This window comes from Copadichromis virginalis, linkage group LG8, assembly GCF_057382275.1.
Source record: "Copadichromis virginalis isolate Kocher_CV1m ecotype Utaka linkage group LG8, C_Virginalis_male_GT1.1, whole genome shotgun sequence".
NCBI lineage: Eukaryota > Metazoa > Chordata > Actinopteri > Cichliformes > Cichlidae > Copadichromis > Copadichromis virginalis.
In genome coordinates this window covers 26430995-26450283 of record NC_140625.1, presented here as the reverse complement: position 1 = coordinate 26450283, position 19289 = coordinate 26430995, and the positions used below count along the sequence as shown (strand labels likewise).

General features: G+C 38.4%; 1 protein-coding gene and 2 long non-coding RNA genes across 6 annotated transcripts in view; 1 reads left to right on the top strand and 2 right to left on the bottom strand.

Annotated features, from left to right (window-relative positions):
- The window catches only part of dusp3a (dual specificity phosphatase 3a), a 27742-nt gene extending 9111 nt beyond the window's left edge, over window positions 1-18631 (bottom strand). The window contains exons 1-2 of the mRNA XM_085466836.1: window positions 18267-18631; window positions 4189-4421 (exon numbers count right to left, since the gene is read on the bottom strand). Coding sequence (XP_085322962.1) covers window positions 4189-4421; window positions 18267-18451 — 418 coding nt within the window. The 5' untranslated portion in view covers window positions 18452-18631. The remainder of the gene's footprint in view (window positions 1-4188; window positions 4422-18266) is intronic.
- Window positions 8427-12278, bottom strand: LOC146703567 (uncharacterized). Of its 2 annotated transcripts, XR_014922031.1 has the most exons (5): window positions 11986-12278; window positions 11502-11565; window positions 10991-11143; window positions 10536-10626; window positions 8427-9931 (listed from the first exon to the last, which is right to left on the bottom strand). It is a non-coding gene; the product is annotated as an uncharacterized LOC146703567 (long non-coding RNA). The 2 variants fall into 2 exon arrangements; XR_014922030.1 differs by having other exon boundaries at window positions 11502-12277.
- The window catches only part of LOC146703565 (uncharacterized), a 25892-nt gene continuing 25219 nt past the window's right edge, over window positions 18617-19289 (top strand). For all 3 annotated transcript variants that reach the window (XR_014922034.1, XR_014922033.1, XR_014922032.1), the window contains exon 1: window positions 18617-18680. This is a non-coding gene — a long non-coding RNA (uncharacterized LOC146703565). The remainder of the gene's footprint in view (window positions 18681-19289) is intronic.

Below are 19289 nucleotides of genomic sequence, written 5' to 3'. Positions count from 1 at the left end.
GCTTGAGTTATTAATTAATCCAAATATATTAGAGTGGCTATCCCTTATATGGCCACCGTAGGCACAGACTGTGACAAATTAAGCCCCTCCCATTAACTGTTTAAACATATAGTTTGTGAAGAACAGCCAATCAAAAAAAAAAAGCTGGCTTTTCAGAAAGGAGGCAAAATAGTTATTCAGGTAGAGAATGAAGTAAACGTCAGTACAAAGGGCCACCACAAGATAAGTAAGGATTAAAATAAACCATGAATCATGCAAAGCTACTCTAGTCGAGTCCAAGAATACACATTTGGAGTTTGAAATTAACACAAAAAGTCCCCTTTAATGCAAATCATTAATCAAATCAAATATATTGTGTCTATTTCTTTTTATTTCTCACATGTGGGGCATTAAATTAAGATAAGTGAACATTCAACACAGAAATAAAACATGATTTTTCAGGTTCGTATCAAGTATACAGTGTCCTTAAAGCACCAGAGCACAAACAGGAGTTTTCCCTCGTGGTAATTTTGAGACTGCAGGACAAAAAGTAGGAGGTGGAAGAAAATGAGGAAATGAAGCAGAAACAAATAAATAGAAAATAAGAGATTGTTAGAGTAGTTGGAAAACATATGCTGTGACCAAGATTGTCCAGCAAAGCAGCTTCTCTTCTAGAAGCTGCATATATAAGACATGACCTTTGCTGCAGACTCAGCAAAGTCAATCATCTTCCACCAGCTGAGGTGAACCCACATCCCGACCACAGCAAAGAATCAATGTCGTCTTTGTGTGTGCAAAATACATATGTGTTTACTGTTCTGTATTTTTATGTTCATGCCAGTTTGTGTGTTTGTGTTCATTTTTAAGGTGTACCTTTGTCTAACTTACACTTCCATTACAGACTGGCTAAAACGCCACAGGGGATTTAACTTGGCAACCTTCACAGAGCAGCTGATGTGCTCGGCTCAGGTCAGATCTGCAGATTCTGCACTTTATTTGAAACCCAACACCTCTCTCTGTCTCTACTATAGTTTTATCCCCAACATCTTTCTCTCCCTCTTCTCTCCTTTTTCTTTGACTGGCTCCTCTCTCACACTCCGGGAACACTTCCATGCCAATGACGTGACCTCTTCAATACCAAATCACCATGTCTGCCACAGATCAATTCTAATTCCACTGTATCCTCTTGTTAGACACACACGCTCTTTGGCTCTCAACTCACTTGCTCCATCACTGTCCAGCTCCAATATCCCTCAGTCTTTACTGTGTCTTGTATTTTATTGTTTTATTAGACTTAATAGTCTTATCTGCATTTGTTGGAAAAACATTAAATTCTATCCACTGTTGGGCACTCTTTTCCTCAACAGGAGTTGTCAGTGGGTGCAGTCAGCATCGTTCTCTCAATGCTGCGGTCCTCCTGTAGACCAAGCTAGCAGCATTAGCATCCAGTCCGAACTGCAGCACTGGCACAGCTATGTACACTTTACACCCCCTGACTGACCCTTTCTCCCATTCTTTGTCTATTTGTATACTATTCATCCACCATATTGACAGTTGGCACTGGATCTACAGAAACAACATACGATTTAATTACAAAATATTTAAACAGTTTTCTAATCATGTTCCCTTCACTACAACATTAAAAAAATATTTACGTTAATGCTCCTCATGGGGAACTGTGCATGTTCCCCACGAGGACATGCACAGTATATTAATCCACACATGCCTCCACCACTTATGAGAGTAATTTTATGTTTGTAGTGACAATGCTCAGCTCTATGGAAAAATGTGCCTACCAATTTCTCAGGGCCCAAATAAGAAATGATCAACTCCTGGAGTTTATCTGAAATCATATCAGGAGCTAGGAATTTTGACGTGGGAAGAAACTTCCACATTTTGCATATCTTCAAAAATCTAACTAAAATGAGAAAAACTCATCCCGATGCTCTTAGGAAAATATAAACGAATTCAGATTGAGCTAACCTTCTGGATCCAGGCACTTGATTCATGCATGGTGCAAAAGTATGGGCATGTATTCATTCCATCATTTTGACCTTAAAGGTTCAGCGTACTGTTTGATGGAGCTGCAGAGGACAGAACGATTAGGCAGAATTTTTAAAAGTTTTTCCAGCAGGATGCCTCCTTTTTATTGGCAACACACTCCAAATTTGTTGAACTATGGCGTTCAAAAAAAGCTCCTAAACTATGTCCTGCCACTTGCTCGGTGCAGCAACACATTTTCATTGCATTGCATGAGCCACTGAAAAAAAAAAGCATCAGGCTCTTAAGGCTCCTCTCAGTGCTTCAAACGTGATCTGCAAGAAACTACCACACCCAAATTAAAAACAACCAATCAAAGCAAGGAGGCATGTCCGATACAGTCTCAATGGCTGCTTACGCAGACGGAGCAGCACCCTCCACCCCCTGCATGCCCTCAATTTGTCAAGCTAAATAACTATAAATAATAAATTAATAATTTATTTAAAAAATATAAATTTTGTCTGAAATATACATTCCAGCATAAATTATTATCTATCATACTTTAATTCTAGATCATGAATCCAACCATTTCTCCATATCACCACAGTTGATGCCGTTAAATTACTTTTTATCATTGCAGTTTTAATGTGTTGGTTTTCTGTTGATTGGAGGAAAATACACAGATCTGCACACTGTAACCTTGTGTCTTCATTATGGAAAACTCACAGGAGCAATGCATTAGTGCAGTTCCTCATTAAAATCCTGGACCTTGGACCTTTTCCAAGCTTACAGCTGAGGGTCACAAAATGTCACACTTAATGTGGCACAATGCACAAATGTCAAACTGCGGCAAAACCACCAAGCAGAGATGAGGCATGCTAAATCTCTTATGCGCTCTTCTCCACAGGAGCTCTTCATTCTTGATTTACCACAGCACTGTAGTGACAAAAAACATTCGGGGAATTAAGATGCTAGGTTTCAGATTTGAAACAGCTGCTTTTTGATTCGTACTATTCAAAATTCAAAGTTTGCACACCTGAAATGGTGTATAGTATGCCTGACCTAGAAGTTGTATGAAAGTCAAGACTCAGTTCCCTAGTGATTTCTGTATCTTCCCCTTTCTTACAACTTTTTACTGCAGTACTTGTTCTGTTCTTTTACACAGTCCCAAAGTATTACAGCACCCGTTTAACATCTTACAGGTGTGCTACACATCAAACATTGTGACGATGCTGATGTGCAGGGATGTGATCGGGTAATGGAATATGGAGCAGGACTCATGAGTGTGTCAGATTTAGCGAGAGGTGTTCAGGGCCACTGTGATTATCTCCTGTTGTTGCTTTAAGATCCACAACAATGAGGAGTACTAAGACTGGAACTAAGACTGGATCTTGTTAGACAAACAACAAGAGGAACTTGTTTTCATGTCTCAACTTTTGGAGCAAATTACTTTTAAGTGTGAGCTATTGAAGTAAGAAAGGCATAGTGCTCCCATTTGTTAAATAAATATAAATATCCAGCATAAGGGATACATTTCTTTGAAGTGCTGGATATATTTAGGTGCTAGTTTTACCCAAGTTGTGGGGTACTAACACATACTAATACTGATGTAATGTAATATAGTCAATCAATATATTCTCTACCTGTGCATATATAAGCATACAGACTTCCTAGCACCATATATAGTCAATAGAGGGAAAACAATGGGCTTTTTCAAACATCGAGTGGGTGTTATCTCTAGTTATGGCTCCTGAACAGCTTTTTAGGACCTCACTAAATAAAAATAGTCTGAAGAATGTAGAAATGATGTATTATTTTTGTGCTTTCTCAAGAAACCGACTACAAATTTGGCAAACAGCTATTTAACAGAATTTGGTGCTTTTCTTTGCTACACAAGACTGTAACGGGAAGTTCTTTGGTCTCTGGACAGCTTGTAGTCCACAGTTTAATGCACATAAGCGTAAGTAAGAAAAACATCCCACAGTCTGTCCTTCTTTTTTTTCCCCCCCATTTACAAATCAAGCAAAAAATGTCAACAACGTTATATGTGCAAAGTGTTAGGATGTCCTACCACTTTGTACACTTGTTGCTAAGTGGTAGATCACTTGCACACAAAAGTTTGGTGGCCATTATTTTAATATTCTACTAAAAATGAATACATGTATTTCAAGAGTTAACATTTACCTCCTTAGTCCAATAGATAAAACATAAACGACAAAATAACCCCACCTTTGCCATTATTGTGCGCTAGGGCCTTGTCGATAAAATCAGCCCCTTCCTCAAAGAAGGCACTGAGGTCGAACTGCTCTGTGTCATTGGCCTGGATGCCATGATAGGTGATGCCCGTGCCAGCGTAGAAATCCGCACTGGTGTTGACATGCATGAAGGAGGTGCCCTCTGCTACATTTAAGACGTGTGTCACACCAAGTTTCTGCAGACGCATTGTATTCTGAGCGACAAACCTGCAAAGGCGAGAAGAGGTTAATGATCAGAGATGAAAAAACTGATCAAATATGCTTACCAGTCTACAATTTAATTTCAATTTAGAGGCACTGGACTAAACTCACAGAGCCTCTGAAATTGAAATAAAATGATGAATGTGCAGACACAGAACAAGACATCTGAGACAAATAACAGTACTAACAGCACCTGACAGATACAGCAAAGCAGTGTGTCAGCACAATTTTTTTTTAAAGTGGTATTTTGACAAACAGGTCGCAATAACACCACATGCAGCACACAGTGTTTCGCTGCATCTGTTGATGAACAGCCAAATACTGAGTATCTGCTGGGAGACAAAAGCAGCTCCCTCGTACTGATTTTTCAAACAAAAGTCACATTAAAGTGCCTTTTGTCTCAACTTATTTCCAAAGTAGAGTTCTCATGACTCGAGGTCTAATTACAAATATCAATCAAACCTATAATCGCTCAGCAACTTTTTTTCCAGTTTAACCCTGAAAGACCCAACCCTTCAAAAAACTAGCCAGAAAATTCAGATTTTTTTGGAACTGAGATGTTTATTAACCCTTATAACAAAATCCACAATTTATTTTGCTATATCATGTTGTGTATGATATATTTTTATTGTATATTTATTATATATTTTCTGTATCGCATAGAATACATTGGGCATTTTTTGCAACTTTTTGTTAACAACAGTGTTAATTTTAGTTTTGTCTATAACATTTTGAAATTATGTCAAGTATTGATCATGTTGATGAGCTAGAGGTCTCAGAAACTCATATCAAATATGATACAACGGGCATTATAGGGTTAAAGTGCTTCAAAGGTTACAGATGGTAGAAGTGAGAAAAGAAAAACAAATATGCAGTGATAAATTTAAAATAAAATTAAAAAATTTAATTTAATAATGTAATACAATTCACTAACATGCCATCATTCATGTTAACGGTAGCACATGTGCTCATTAAACACTAAAGTAACACAGTTTCAGTTACCCTATATATTCATCTAGCTAACGTAAACTGTGTGGCCAGACTTGCACTACATTTTGAAGGTTTGGAATAATTGTTTTTGAAAAATAACCGCATTTATTTCAGGATTTCCTACAGAATCACAACAAGGACTCCTGTTACCGGCTGCAGTCCACACTACAGAATGAGACTCTCAGGTAATCACCACAACAGTGACCTGGTCAGTGTAATGTAAACCAGTGTTAGGCTTGGGCTAGCTACTGAGCAGTTTAAAACAAAGTGAAGTCAAGGTGATGGATAAAAAAAAACAAACTGCTAAACATCCTTGGGTGTCTGTTAAAATACTGCCTACATCCTGTGGGGCGCATGAAGCGCTCTAATACGATTAATATATCTGAAATGTTTTAATTGAATGAATATTGGAATCATTTAGATCATTTATTTTATTTATTTCTCTTGAATATCTAAGTAGAGGTTCATTGTCAGTAAGCATTACTCCTATGTCTGTAACACATAAGCACAGCTTGTTGTACTGTGCTGAAAATAAGAAAAATAAGAAAATTTGGCTATTTGAGTGTCTAAAGCATCAGCCATTGTGAGTTCGATTATAGTCCCCCCCAAAAAGTCTTTTTTCTCAGTAATGGTTGGTTTTCATACAGCAGTGTGTACTACCCTCTTCACCAACCAGTCCAATCCAGCTCTAATGGGCACCATTTGAAACTGCTGAGGACCTATAAAGGTGTCCATTTTTCAGTCTGCAGACTCTGATGTATTTGTCTTTTTTATTTTATTTTTTGTAGGACAACAGACAAAAAGAACAATCTCTCTATTCTCAGACAGCTCTGCTCCAGTATTTTCACCTCCATCATCATTCACCCTACTTCCAGGAAACAATGAATCTGTTTCTGCTTACCTCCTGCTCTAATACACATCCCCTTTTAGAGCTGCGTTATTGCACATTAGACCCATACAAAGCAAACAGTCCCACACAGCTAACAAACCATAACAAAGCAGTACAAGCTTCTGGCTGCTCCAGCCTGCCTGGCCCAATGCCTGCATCCACATCCAACCTGGCCAAAGGCACTGCCCATTGATTCTGAACAAAAAACCTCCTTGCGTATTTAGGTTATAAGTTGTATTCCAAGTTTATGGTACATTTAGTGCCACTAATTGCACATAATTTTTTAAAACAAAAGAAATTGCACATAATCGAAAACACAAAAAATAGAAGAAAGAAATAGAAATGGAGAAGAAAACTGGAAGTATATAAAAGCTGTTGTACAATGATATGGCAAAGTTATGATGCAAGCAAAATATATTTCATTAAAGATTACTATATTTATAAGATGACTGCTATTTCTATCTGCAGTCATTTGTATTTGGTGATTTAGTGATGAGTGGTTGGAGGTGGGTTTCAAAGTAGCTTGCAGAAGAACCAGCACCTATGGGCATAGCAAAGCAGTGCAAATAGCACATCTTATGTTAGATTTGTCAATGGGATGCAATGAAACCTATCAGCTGAGCCATGAGCGTATGTTAGCTGGCATTGAGAGCAGCTGATCTAACAAGATCACAGCTAGGCATGGGACATGAGGAGAACTGATAACACCAAAGCTTTGGTAAGCATCTGGACAAACACTGCAGCTACAGTATAAGTATTTATGCAATGTCACTGATTCTTAGAGAAATTTTTGTGTTAAGGAAGTTTTGATTTTGGACTCAAGTGCATGGCACGGGGTAGCGAAAAAAAACAAAAAGAGAAAAAAGTAGTTAATACAAGAATCTAAAAATACAGAAAGTCCAACAGCTAAAAAGAAGTCCAAAAAATAGGTACAGGAAGCCGGAAGAAAATGTGGCAAAGTTAAAGGGAAAGCCAGGTTTATAAAAGTACACAAGGGTGAATGATGTTAAGAGACAGGTGGGAACAGGACACAGGTGGATGCAATCAAACAGGTGAAAGTAATGACAATCACAAAAGAGGGAAAAGAACAAATGCATGAATTAAAACCAAAATAAGGCACATCTAAACAACTAAACTTCAAAGTAAAACAGGAAATTACCTGGAGGAACATGAAGACTACCACAAATAATATCAAATATACTTTGAAATTAGTGTGAGCTGTTTTGGAGGCCAGACATAATTTTTCATTGGTCATAAGTCTGCTAAAGATTACTTTGTTTGATATTATGGTGATAATTTGACATGAATAATCATTAACTTAATAAGCCTGATGCAGTTCTTGAATTTCATTTACCCTGACCTTATTTTTAAATGCAAATAAAATTAAAAACAAATAAAAGGAAAAAAAGAGGTGGTTCTTGACATTGTGGTGTTTTTATGGCTATAAACACAGCCTGCCAGCCTGCTGCCATCACTAAATGTCTGGAGTTACAGATGGGGGGCGAAGAAAGCCCCAGGTGGAAGCTCGCGTGCCTTAGGAAATCTGCACAGTGACAATGGAGTGAAAATGGGTGAGAGACTCTGAGAAATCCAGAAATAAAGGCACCAGTCAATTCTCCACAGATTAAACTTTGTGAGTAATAATTCTGCCTTGGTATGTGTTGTTTATAAAGTTTTTTGTTCATATATCTGCAGTTTTATTTGCATACACTTATGCTTAAGACATATTTCTACTACACTGCAATGGACAATAAAGTTTTCTCATTATGATTTTAGACATAGCTTGTTAATTGAATTCTCTCATTTAGTTATCTCATCTGGAGCTGAACTAAACAGCAAGCATGTTTTTAGGTGCTTCTAGAAAGAGGTGAAATTGACACTGTAAAGGAAAGGGGTGTACTTTATGTATAACACATAGAAAAGTGAGGGATCCATAGCAAATAATAATGGATTGGATTTATATAGCGCTTTTCAAGGAACCCAAAGCGCTTTACAATGCCACTATTCATTCACTCTCACATTCACACACTGGTGGAGGCAAGCTACAGTTGTAGCCACAGCTGCCCTGGGGCAGACTGACAGAAGCGAGGCTGCCATATCGCGCCATCGGCCCCTCTGGCCAACACCAGTACACTGAAAAAAATATGTTGTTGGATTTACTTAATTCAATGGTGGACATTTGTTGCACACAGATGTTTTGCTTTGGCAGCAACTTAAACAATTGAGTTAAATTAACACAATTTATTCATGTTCAATAAACCTGTGCAATTTGTGTTGATAAAATGTGACTTAAACATGTTTTGATGAAGTAATTTGAGCTCTTGGAATATTTTAATCCTTCACAATTTTCTCACGTTATCCCAACACGATTCAATAACTTTTACCCAATACTACTTGGTCACTTAAATACTACATGTTATCTTCAAATTACATTTTGCTATTATATTCTAGTATCAAATACACAATTTTCAAATGGAGGCCTTATAACAGATTGTATTGTTCTCTTCCAAGATGGTTGCTGGCATCCACCAGTAACCTTTCAAAACAACATGTCTAATTTCACTGCAGTAGGTAAAGAATTAAACTGACATTACTCCTCTACTGAATCTATATAAATCAACAGTTAAATAATGTCAGTTCTTCCGTGTTCTCTGGAATCAATCGCAGCAAAGAAATTAGACTGTTTCTTTTGAAAAATGTTGGGAAAGAACAATACAAAACATTCTATTTAAGGCCTCTGACATCAAGATTCAGTTAAACAACAATTATAACTAAACAATTTGAGGTAATGTTAGTTTCCATTAACATTAAATTAGGTTACTGAATTGGCAAACACCTTCCTATTAACACTACCCATTTTACCCCAATAACTAAAGAAATTAGCACTTGCAGGTCAAAAACTTTATTCAAGAGACGCAAAAATAACATTGATACAGTGACTGTCAAAAATTACAGCACTGATCATACTGTGACATCTTGGTTCAAAACAGCACACTTAGAAATATTCAACGTTTTTTACTTCAACTGAATGAAACTGAAAATACCATTTCACACGACCCATATGGGATATTTAGACTGTATAACTGTTCACGCTACATCTCTTCACTAGTAAAAGAAAGAAAAAATACAAAGAGAAATTTAAAAATGCTGCCAAACAGACAAACAGAACTTGTACAGAGCAAAAGGAAAAACAAACAACAACAAAAAACAGCTCGTCCTCATGGCAGTTGCAGAGTATATAAAAATGAACCCTGCGATCCGTTCCTGGAATTGAGCTTCAAAAATGCAGCAGAACAAGTGTGAGATTTAAATGTCCTCTCACCTAGAGCTGGTCACCTCACATGCATAACAGTGAGCTTCGTTGCAGGAGCAGTTTTGTCTTAGTTGTGAGCTTTTCTTGAGAGCTGAGTTGCATCCAACTCCATTACCACCCATTGAATCACCTCAAAAGTGTAGCAGAGTTGTGATGGGTAACTCATGTTGAAGGAATAAAAAAGGTCCAAACAGCATGGCTACTGCAAAGGTCACGTTATCCAGATCTTGAAGAACAACATCAGAAAAGTCATTGCCTGGCGCATCTCTGGAGACAGATGTTCATTGTGGTTTTCTCAATCTGTGCAGTGGCCTCAGTCAAGTCCTGGTTAAACACAAAACATTTCTTTAAGATTCCTTTTTAAACTCATCTCTTTTGAATCTACCAGTTCTAATGTTAGAGTAATTTAAACCAATGCAAGCAACATAGTAAATAGCTATAGCCAAAGAGTGGCCTGCCATGCTGCCATTCATGGTCTAACAGAGTTTCTAAGAGAGGGTGAAAAACATAATAATTTCAAATGCTTTACATTAGTTTTTGTTAGAAAGACACCGGCCCATCAGAAATCCAGGCTATGTCACTCAGAAGATGTTAGAATTTAGACTTTCAGCCCCACAATTTGGTTAGCTGTTGGTCAGTTGGTCTTTTTTTTTTTTTTTTTCAAACAAAAGCTAATGTAAATACTGGTGGGATTTTCCTTTGGTCATTAGAATGACAAATTTAAAGTTTTTTCACACTGATGTGACCCCTAATACAGGGGTGGGGGTGGGGCCTCAAGGGCCGGCGGCCGAGTTCACTACCAGGCCTCATGTGAACTTCAAATTATTAAAGAGGACTACTGGTCCTAACCAGTCCAATGAGGATCAAGTGGATAACTAAATGCATTTTTAAAGGTTGCAAATCCACAATCTACTCATAAAACACTCACCATGAACTCCTGCACCAAGATGTTGCAATTGTCTTTCACACAGATGCGGAGCACTTTGATGAGGGACTCCGAGCATTAATGTCATCCTTGACTATTATAACAAAGAAAACAGAGATTTGTGAACTTTTCAGTAGCACAGAAGAAAATGATCCCAGACAAAAACTCTTGACTTTTTAAACCAGTCAACATGCAACACCAGCATCTACAAAGCAATATCAAAAGTTCCTGTTTGACATCAACTTTATGGATATATAGTTTCCAGAACATTTATTTTTAAAAAAAGATAAATTTTTCTCAGTGGGCCAGTAAATGCATGACGAAAATTATGGCATCCTTTTAGTGGAATCATTACTCACAGGTAATAGTTGACTGTTTCAATGGATGTAGCATAAAAATTTTACTGACCTAATGCAATACATATACACTTTGTAGTTAAAGAATTTTAAAGTTCTTACTGTCATAATGGCAGCTACATCCTTTAGCTTTGTGCCCTGTTCCCCCGATCACTTTGCAAACACTTTCAGCAGACTGTCAGAGAGAAACTCAGCTCCGTCAGAAACCTTGACTGTAAAGGCATGGTTGGGATGCACTGGAATGCTGCATTTTATCTGAAATGACATAAAATTATTTTGAAATAACAGCAGGCACTGTGCTTGGTTAATCAGTAATGTTTTGTTGAATAAAAACTGTGTTTCCAGATCTTATGGGATTAAAAAAAATCCAAAGATGTTTGTTTCTGATTTGCAACCCAACAACCCACAAGTTACAACCTCATTTCAGTTCAAGTGTGCATTAATGCGAGTCCAGTAATCACCTTTCTGGCAATACATACAGGTATAAGTTAAACCTATGGCAGATTTTGGATTTCTCAGTTGTATTAATAGGGTGAGTATGCATGCACCTAATAATTATAAAAAACCCATTATAATTAAGTTACAGAAACGAAAATAGAATATACTTTCTTACCATAACACCTTGAACCCACAATCCATCAGCTGACTCCTGGTGAAATGCAGAATAGAGGTCGTCTCTCAATGTGCAGCAAAAAAAACAAAAACAAAAACAAAAGGACAGCAGGTGAGGCCAGGAGGGGTAGGGATGTAAGCTAGCATAATGCCGCTGATGATATTAGCTAAAGCTGTTCAATGTCCAAAATCTCACTAACACCATGGTGCAGTAAATACACAATGTAACTGAAGAGTCAGTTGGCAAATCTATTCACACAGAAAACCAAATTATGTTATGAGTGCCTCGTAATTAGGTTTAATGTGATATTACGGCTCTTGTGCCAAAGACAAATTCAAATGAAAAAGCGCCAATTCTTTGACAACAGATAAAACAGCAAATAAGCTAACGGCTCTTTTTTAGCATGTTACATGGCGACACTCTAGACGTTTAACTACATTTGGCTGAAATATGGTAAATATTAATTCAAAAAATCAAGACATACCAAAAACGTAGAGTTGGCTGCTCGACTTGACTGAGATGGATGCCTTTTTTAAACCACGATCCAAAGCCCGCGAGATGAAATCACGCGTGGTTTCACGAGATTTAACGTTGCTATCTTATTGACTTACTTCACCTGAACATGATATGAACAATTTAATACACCCTTTCTGCATATCATGTAGTTTTTACACTATATAGTTACATTTAACTTTAAAACATGAGGCAATTGTGTTAAATACATGCAAGATGCTTACATAAATCCAAGAGATGGCCAGTCCCTTTTTTTCATAGGCGATAGGGTAAAGTGTCTTGCCCAAGGACACAACGACCAGGACAGAGAGCCCGGGGATCGAGCCGGCGACCTTCCGGTTACAGATCTGCTTCCCAACCCCCCTGAGCCACGGTCACCCCAAAATAGGACAAGAGTGACAGTTTTATCAAGATCATTTAATTAAGATCAATAATGACCTCGTAGCCTGCCTTACAAATACTATTCATGATATAAGTTTATATATGTATTGTTTTTTATTTTAAAACCATTTTCACGAATCTGTAAATCGTTCACTCTGACAAAGCTTTACTATACAGGCTTAACGTCAACGTGAGCCTGGAGGCAAGGTGAGGTGACCCTGGGCAGCTCCCTAGTGGTGGAGGCTGCAAAACCCAATACCTAACAAGAAATTCTGCTACAATGTTACTTTGCAACCAAAGGAGGAGGGATGAAGCAGCCTGTCTGCTAGCATCGTAGCTACAGGGCAGAGATTCAGAAATCCAGGCTACACATTAATAATATCTTCATTTCATTCACAAAAAGTCTGTGTATATTTAGACTAAGCTAGTGCTCATAAATGATTCAATATGCATGCACACTATGAGCACTTCAATGCAAAAAAAAGTGAAGCAAGTAAAGCGTAGGCATGCGTATCTCTTTGTGTGTAAAGGGTAGTAGTGTGTAAAGGCCTATACTGTACTTCTACACAACACAATGCAGAGGCACAGTAGGTTCAACTGGGTTCACAGCCGATGGCTTCCTTCCTATTTGCCGGGCCTGTCCCGGCCTCCTTACCCTGGGATCTGCAGTCCCAACACATCCATTATTAAAGACCAGCTTCACAAAGAGCCAGAGCGTTTCTCAAAGCAAACAACCACACCTTAAGTCCCTAAGCTCCACACCGTGGTTTAAGAGTGCTGACTACAACTGAACTGAAAACATTGCAAGCTGGCAAAGTAGACTCATAATCCATTTATGGATGCAAACATTGACTAGTTCAATAAACACAAGTGCTGCTCTAGTCAACATCTTGTTTATTGAATTAGTGACTTTAAACTTTTACTGAGTGTCTGCTGTATACATTATTTTAAGTGAAAGAACTGAATAAATCAGCAGAAAGACTCAACAAATGCAGATGTGTGGTCAAAACACCAACGTAGGAAAGAACTGTCACTCCAGTTGAGTTCAAAGACTAAGAAAACTTGTATTAATGGGCAATTGGCAGGTAACTACAGGCAAAATAATTTCTTGTGATTGTGAAGTGGGCGGAATCTGAGAATTGAATGCAACTACCAATGAGAGTGAGGAATACTGTTAATTGACAAATGAACAGGTAATAAATAAGTTAGAGGGTTAAGTAGGAAACCAAGCGACTAGCTGTGAGCTTTAAAGTGATGCACAATGAGCGAATGTATGTATGTACAAAAAAAATATGAACTTACAATTTAATGGTCTGTTGAAAATGTTAAATCCTTACAGAGTACGAAAATGGGATGTTTTTTGGCAGCTGTATAAGTATCCCTGATTTTTCTATTAAATGAAAATAAAGAAGGGAAAGCAATGCTGTACATTTTCCCAACAAATGTCAGCATGAGTGACTACTGTATATCTTAAATGAACAGTTATTATGTAAATGAAACTGTGTCTTGACCTAAAAAAATTAAAATCTGACAGGCAACTGTATATCAAAGCCTAAAAATGGTTAATGGGTCCAATTCCTGAGGGTACCTATGATAAGAAAGTTTAATGAACATTTTCAAGGACAGATCTCTTTCTAATTTAAGTCGAGCGCCGTAAAAAACGCGTATGCGAGATGCACCACATGCTAGTCTTGTGTTAATAGATGCACTGGTTTTCATCCAATGGATTTCTACCGGCCAGCTACATAATTTGATTTATAACGAGGTACAACTAATGAGATGAGCAGGGAGGATTACTGGGTCCCAGAGGTGGAAACTGTGGACAAGGCATAGCCTTTAATCAACAATCAATACCGGCTCTCCCTGCCTGAGATATGTGTAATATCACATTATGTTACACTGTCCTATCAAGCTTTTCTAAGCTCTAAGATATGCTTTAAAATAAAATAGCTCAGTAATTACCCCCCACCGAAAACTCAAACCTAGTTTGTTCATCAGACATCAAAATCTCTTCGACAAAAGAAGTCATAAAGCTGAGAGCACTTTAGAGTCGCTCTTTCATGCTGACAGTTTTCTCTGATCAGCTTCAGCAGAGCGCAGGTCTGCCAGCACTTTGTTTGGAGACTTGGCCGGACAGATTGGCACATCCAGATTGATTGTGTTGTAGCACTGAGCTACAGTAATGTGCTTGTATTCTGTCCGGCTCGGCTCCTCCACCACTCTACTGGCAGTGATTGAACCCACAAGTTTCTTTGAGGCATCCCTGAATCTGTTCTCTCTACCACAAATCCATAAAGGTGGCATTAAGAGCTGCTCTGTAAAAGCTGGTATACATTACCACACAGCAAAATATATGCAAAAGAAACTAAATTTGTTTCTTTAATAGCAACAAAATTACACTTTAAACACATAAAGAGGTTTTTTGCAAATTAGCCCACTTTTCCATGCAAACTACACAAAACTGTGGCAATCTGGTAATGACCAAAGGACCATTATTGTGACCAGTTTCACCTAGAGACTGCCAGCAACCACTCACCAACCAGTCGAGGAATAAGAGTAACAACAGTAAGGTGTTTAAGAGTAACTTTGCTAATAATGATGGCGCTAATAGAAGCAGTCAAACAGAAAAAAAATAGTAGCGCTGTTTTAACAGCACCCTCTTTTATCTTCAAGCAAATGCACCCTCCTCAGAGTGCACCCAAATGCTTGTTGATGGACCTGCAGAAGCTGGTGATAGCCTAGCATACTCAGGCGGATGGCGGACATGTACATGTCCATGCAAGTTAGTCGTGTTTAGAGTCCTTTGCTCACAGTGTACGTCTGCACAAGCGGCACTCCACTTTGGTTAGATCCTTAGGTTTACTTCTTTCATCTGGTTTAAAGCCAAAGAAATCCCAAATTGGCGACTTCATAATTTTTTTTAGTGCGGTCAGCGTTAACCCGCCGTCATCACGACTAATGCAATTAACAATTAACATCTGGAGCGCAGAATGAGTCAGAATCTCTGAAATGTCTCTGTCAACGTATTTCGGGCATTTTGTCCAAAGTTTGTTTGTTCTGCGCTCCAGATGGGTTGAGCACGTTAAAAAAATTGATTGCGTTAATCGTGATAGCCGCGTTAATGCTGCATTAACGCCTTAATGCTGACAGCCCTAATTTTTTGGGAAATTAGTTCGTCCATGTTTGGACTTCTTCTGTGTTGTAAACGCGCAAATCAGTCCCCCCATGATTACATTGCTCCGCCCATCAAGTCTGCGCATGCGCGAATATATTGCCCATTGTCGATTACTGGACTGACGATTGCCGGTTGGAAAATTTTTTACATATCGCCCAACCCTAATTCACGCCTACAGCCAATTTCAAATTACAGAGGTACTGGAGAAAATCCACACATGCAGAGGGAGAGCATGCAAACCTTACACAGAAAGGTTCCAGCTTTCTGTTCAGGTGGATTCAAACCCAGGACCTCCTTGTTGATGGTGCTAACCAATTAATTCATCCATCCATCCATTCATCCTCTTCCGCTTATCCTTGTCAGGGTCACAGGGGGCTGGAGCCTATCCCAGCTGTCTTAGGGCAAGAGGCGGGGTACACCCTGAACAGGTCACCACTATGTTGCAGGGCTAACACATAGCGAGACAACCATTCGCACTCACATTCACACCTATGGGCAATTTAGAGTTACCAATTAACCCAATCTCACTAACTACATGTCTTTGGACTGTGGGAGGAAGCCAGAGTATCCGGAGAGAACCCAAGCAAACATGGGGAGAACATGCAAACTCCACAGAGAAAGACCCAGGCCTAGTGGTGTAATTGAACTCAGGAACTTCTTGCTAGGTAACAATGCTTTATTGGTAAATAAATTAAAATTTTGCCACAGGAGATGTTATAGTATTAATAACTGCCTCACAGCATGCAAACAACCAAATCAGGTAAGAAAACATTGGGGAATCACAGATTTGTGCATAAAATATTCATAAACTATGCATATGCAACTGGCAAGAATCAGTTCAGGATATTATCTGATATTGCTTTTTCTCACATGCAGCACACAGTAGGAGACAGTCCACTTTATCACTACTGGAAATACTATGGTTTAGGCAAGGGAGCTCTTAGGATAGAGCATGTAAGATATAAAATAGATGATTTCTACGCATTCATTTTAAATTCACCAGACTATAACTTACATTTGTAGTAAAGAACTGGCAGATTAAAACACATTAATGTAAATTCAACAGCCCCACATACAGCTGTGTCGAATAAGGTCTGGAAAAGTTCAGAGCTGCGATGCGTGTATTGTAAAAGAGCTATTACAGGCAAAGAAAAAGCCCAAAATAGCAATACCAGTAGTGAGACGAGGACCGTCTCTGTTTATCTCTAGGTTCAGTGGGAAGATTTTACAGTACATCTCATACACAATCTGAACTGGCTTTACTGGAACACTGGGTAGTAAATTCCTAAACAGTCAGCATGTTCATTACAAAGCCAATAGCACCAAGTCAACAAACAACCATGGATTTATGGTTCAGCTGCAGACCTGTTTAATAAACAAATATACATTATACTCCATATACGCTGCATGTGTGGGTCTGTGTGTGTGTGTGTGCACAGCATCTCTTACAGGAAGAAATAAATTTTAAAAAAAAAACATACTGCTGCTATTAAGTTAATTCTATTACCTTTGTTCCATGATTTGATTATGCACAAAGAAAGCACTGGTCTGGTTTGTGCCTGTGTTCAGTCTTAGACGTTTTCCAATAGATGTTTACAATCAACTATTTAATGCACAGATTTGTATTTGCAAATAATTTTGTGTTGTGTTTTGTGAGAAAGACACATATATACGTCACATTTCTTTACAGAGATGGGAGATTACCTGATTAATTAGTTACCTGGCAGGAAAAATATTAAATATGAATTCATTTTCTGCAAGGAATGTGACACATGACCTCCTTTTAGTATCTTAGCTGCAGTCATTTGCAGTTTCCATTTGCCTTAGGTGAGTGTACTTGTTAACATTATAAGTAAACAAAGGAATTAATGCAATATAATTTTATTAACATAGCGCCAGCCTAAAGAGATATGCAGGAGTTTCCAAAAGATCACACAATGACATATGAGCAAACACTTGGTTATGGTGGGGAGCAAGAAATCCTTTTTAATAGGAAGAGATAAAATGTGTTTGACACTGCTGAATTAACTTATATATGACATGAATTGACTAGATTCCTGTTTATTCCTGTCTAAAGAGCATCTTCACAATTTAGACTAAGAATTCACATCTCTTTTTTTCCACAATTTGCTCTGAGAGAAAATGTTTTTCTTCTTTTCATATAATAAATGAAAGATGGGGGGTGGGGGAAGAGTGGTGACGGTTGCTGTGTTCCTGCAGCCCAGCGGGACTGAAAGGGGAGCGGCTTGATGAAGACATGGCAATGATACTAATGACAGAGAGGGGTTCATTGAGTAAAAACACCTCTTTAGTTTCGTCCTTCGTGTTCTGAATTCGTTGGTTTCCTCTGCTTTAAAGGTAAAGAGGATCACACGTAGATTTGTAATAATAATAACAATAATAACAATAATATTATATATTGACAGATAGTCGTGATATTGCAGTGTTATCTGTTAATCAACTGTCTGGCTAATGACTTCTCCCTGAAATCAGGCTAGTATTTCGGGGTTATCTGTTGTCAACAACCGCCTGTCGCTTCCTCCATGATGATGACAGCGGAGGACCACCGCTCGTGCGCGCGTGCTAACCGACATGCGACACCGTTGTCATGGTCGCGTCTGGTCGGAGTATGTGTAGGGAGTGTCTCTCAGTGTCACAACGGCATCACGTGTTAGATTCAATGGTGAATGACTCACGCGTTACCGATGTATATCCTGGGAAAGACCTCGTTGAAGTGCTGTGTCGGTAGGCTGTAAAAGCCGTTGCCGTCGGACAGGAGCTCGTTGAGTTGCTGGACGGTCACCTCGCAGGCTGGAACTTCAGCCGGTGGTGGCGGCTGCGGCTGTTGATGCTGTTTCGTAGGACTCAGGTGTTTCTTCATGGCTCTTCTTCTGCTCGCAGAGTAATGTTAGAATTTAGCCAGAGCCCGACTCGTCAGACTGGTTTCGTTGTTCAACAGCATTTTATACGTCCGCGTGTGAGTCGTGCTCGCGCTGTCTTCTTGTCTCCAAGGTGTCTGAGTCTGAAGAGGCGCGAGCTCTACAGCTTCACACTTCGTCGGCGACAAGTGCGAAGCAGCTTTGAGACGGACTTCCGGTCACACTTTCAAAGTAAAAGATACATGTCTTTGAATGAAAAACCTAAAAACTGATTTGTTCTTTACTTTTTCAGTGCATTTTTTCAACATCAAATACCAGATTTAGAAAGTTATTGTTTAATTTTCTTGTGTTATTTTTTCAATTGCATATATTTTAGATTATAACCCCATACTGAATATCTTTTTTTTCTTCATTTTTTCTTATTTATAGATTTATTTCAGTTTGATCGTTGCTTGTGTTTTTGGTTTTTTTTGCTTTTCTTTCTTCAGTTTTACACTTTCTTTTGTGGTCTTTTAGTTTTTATTGTTCTTTTTCAGGCGACTTAATATTTCTTATAAATGTAGTTGGGGGGGTGACAATATACCCCCCCTTATTTTTTCAGTTTTGGGTCTCATTTCATTGTATTAAATGTTATTTTTATGTTTATTGTTTTTACTTTATTTTTTCTTCATTTAAAATGTAATTTTTCTTGGGTGGGGAGATCAACAGATAGTTGCAGCCCATTATGGCCTTTACCTTTCAGAAACAAGGAACCCTGATTACTGAGACAGAACTATGTAGAAAAAAGGACATTTTGAATATTAGTGGGAGTTTTGGAAGATTCTATTTTTCTGAAAGAAT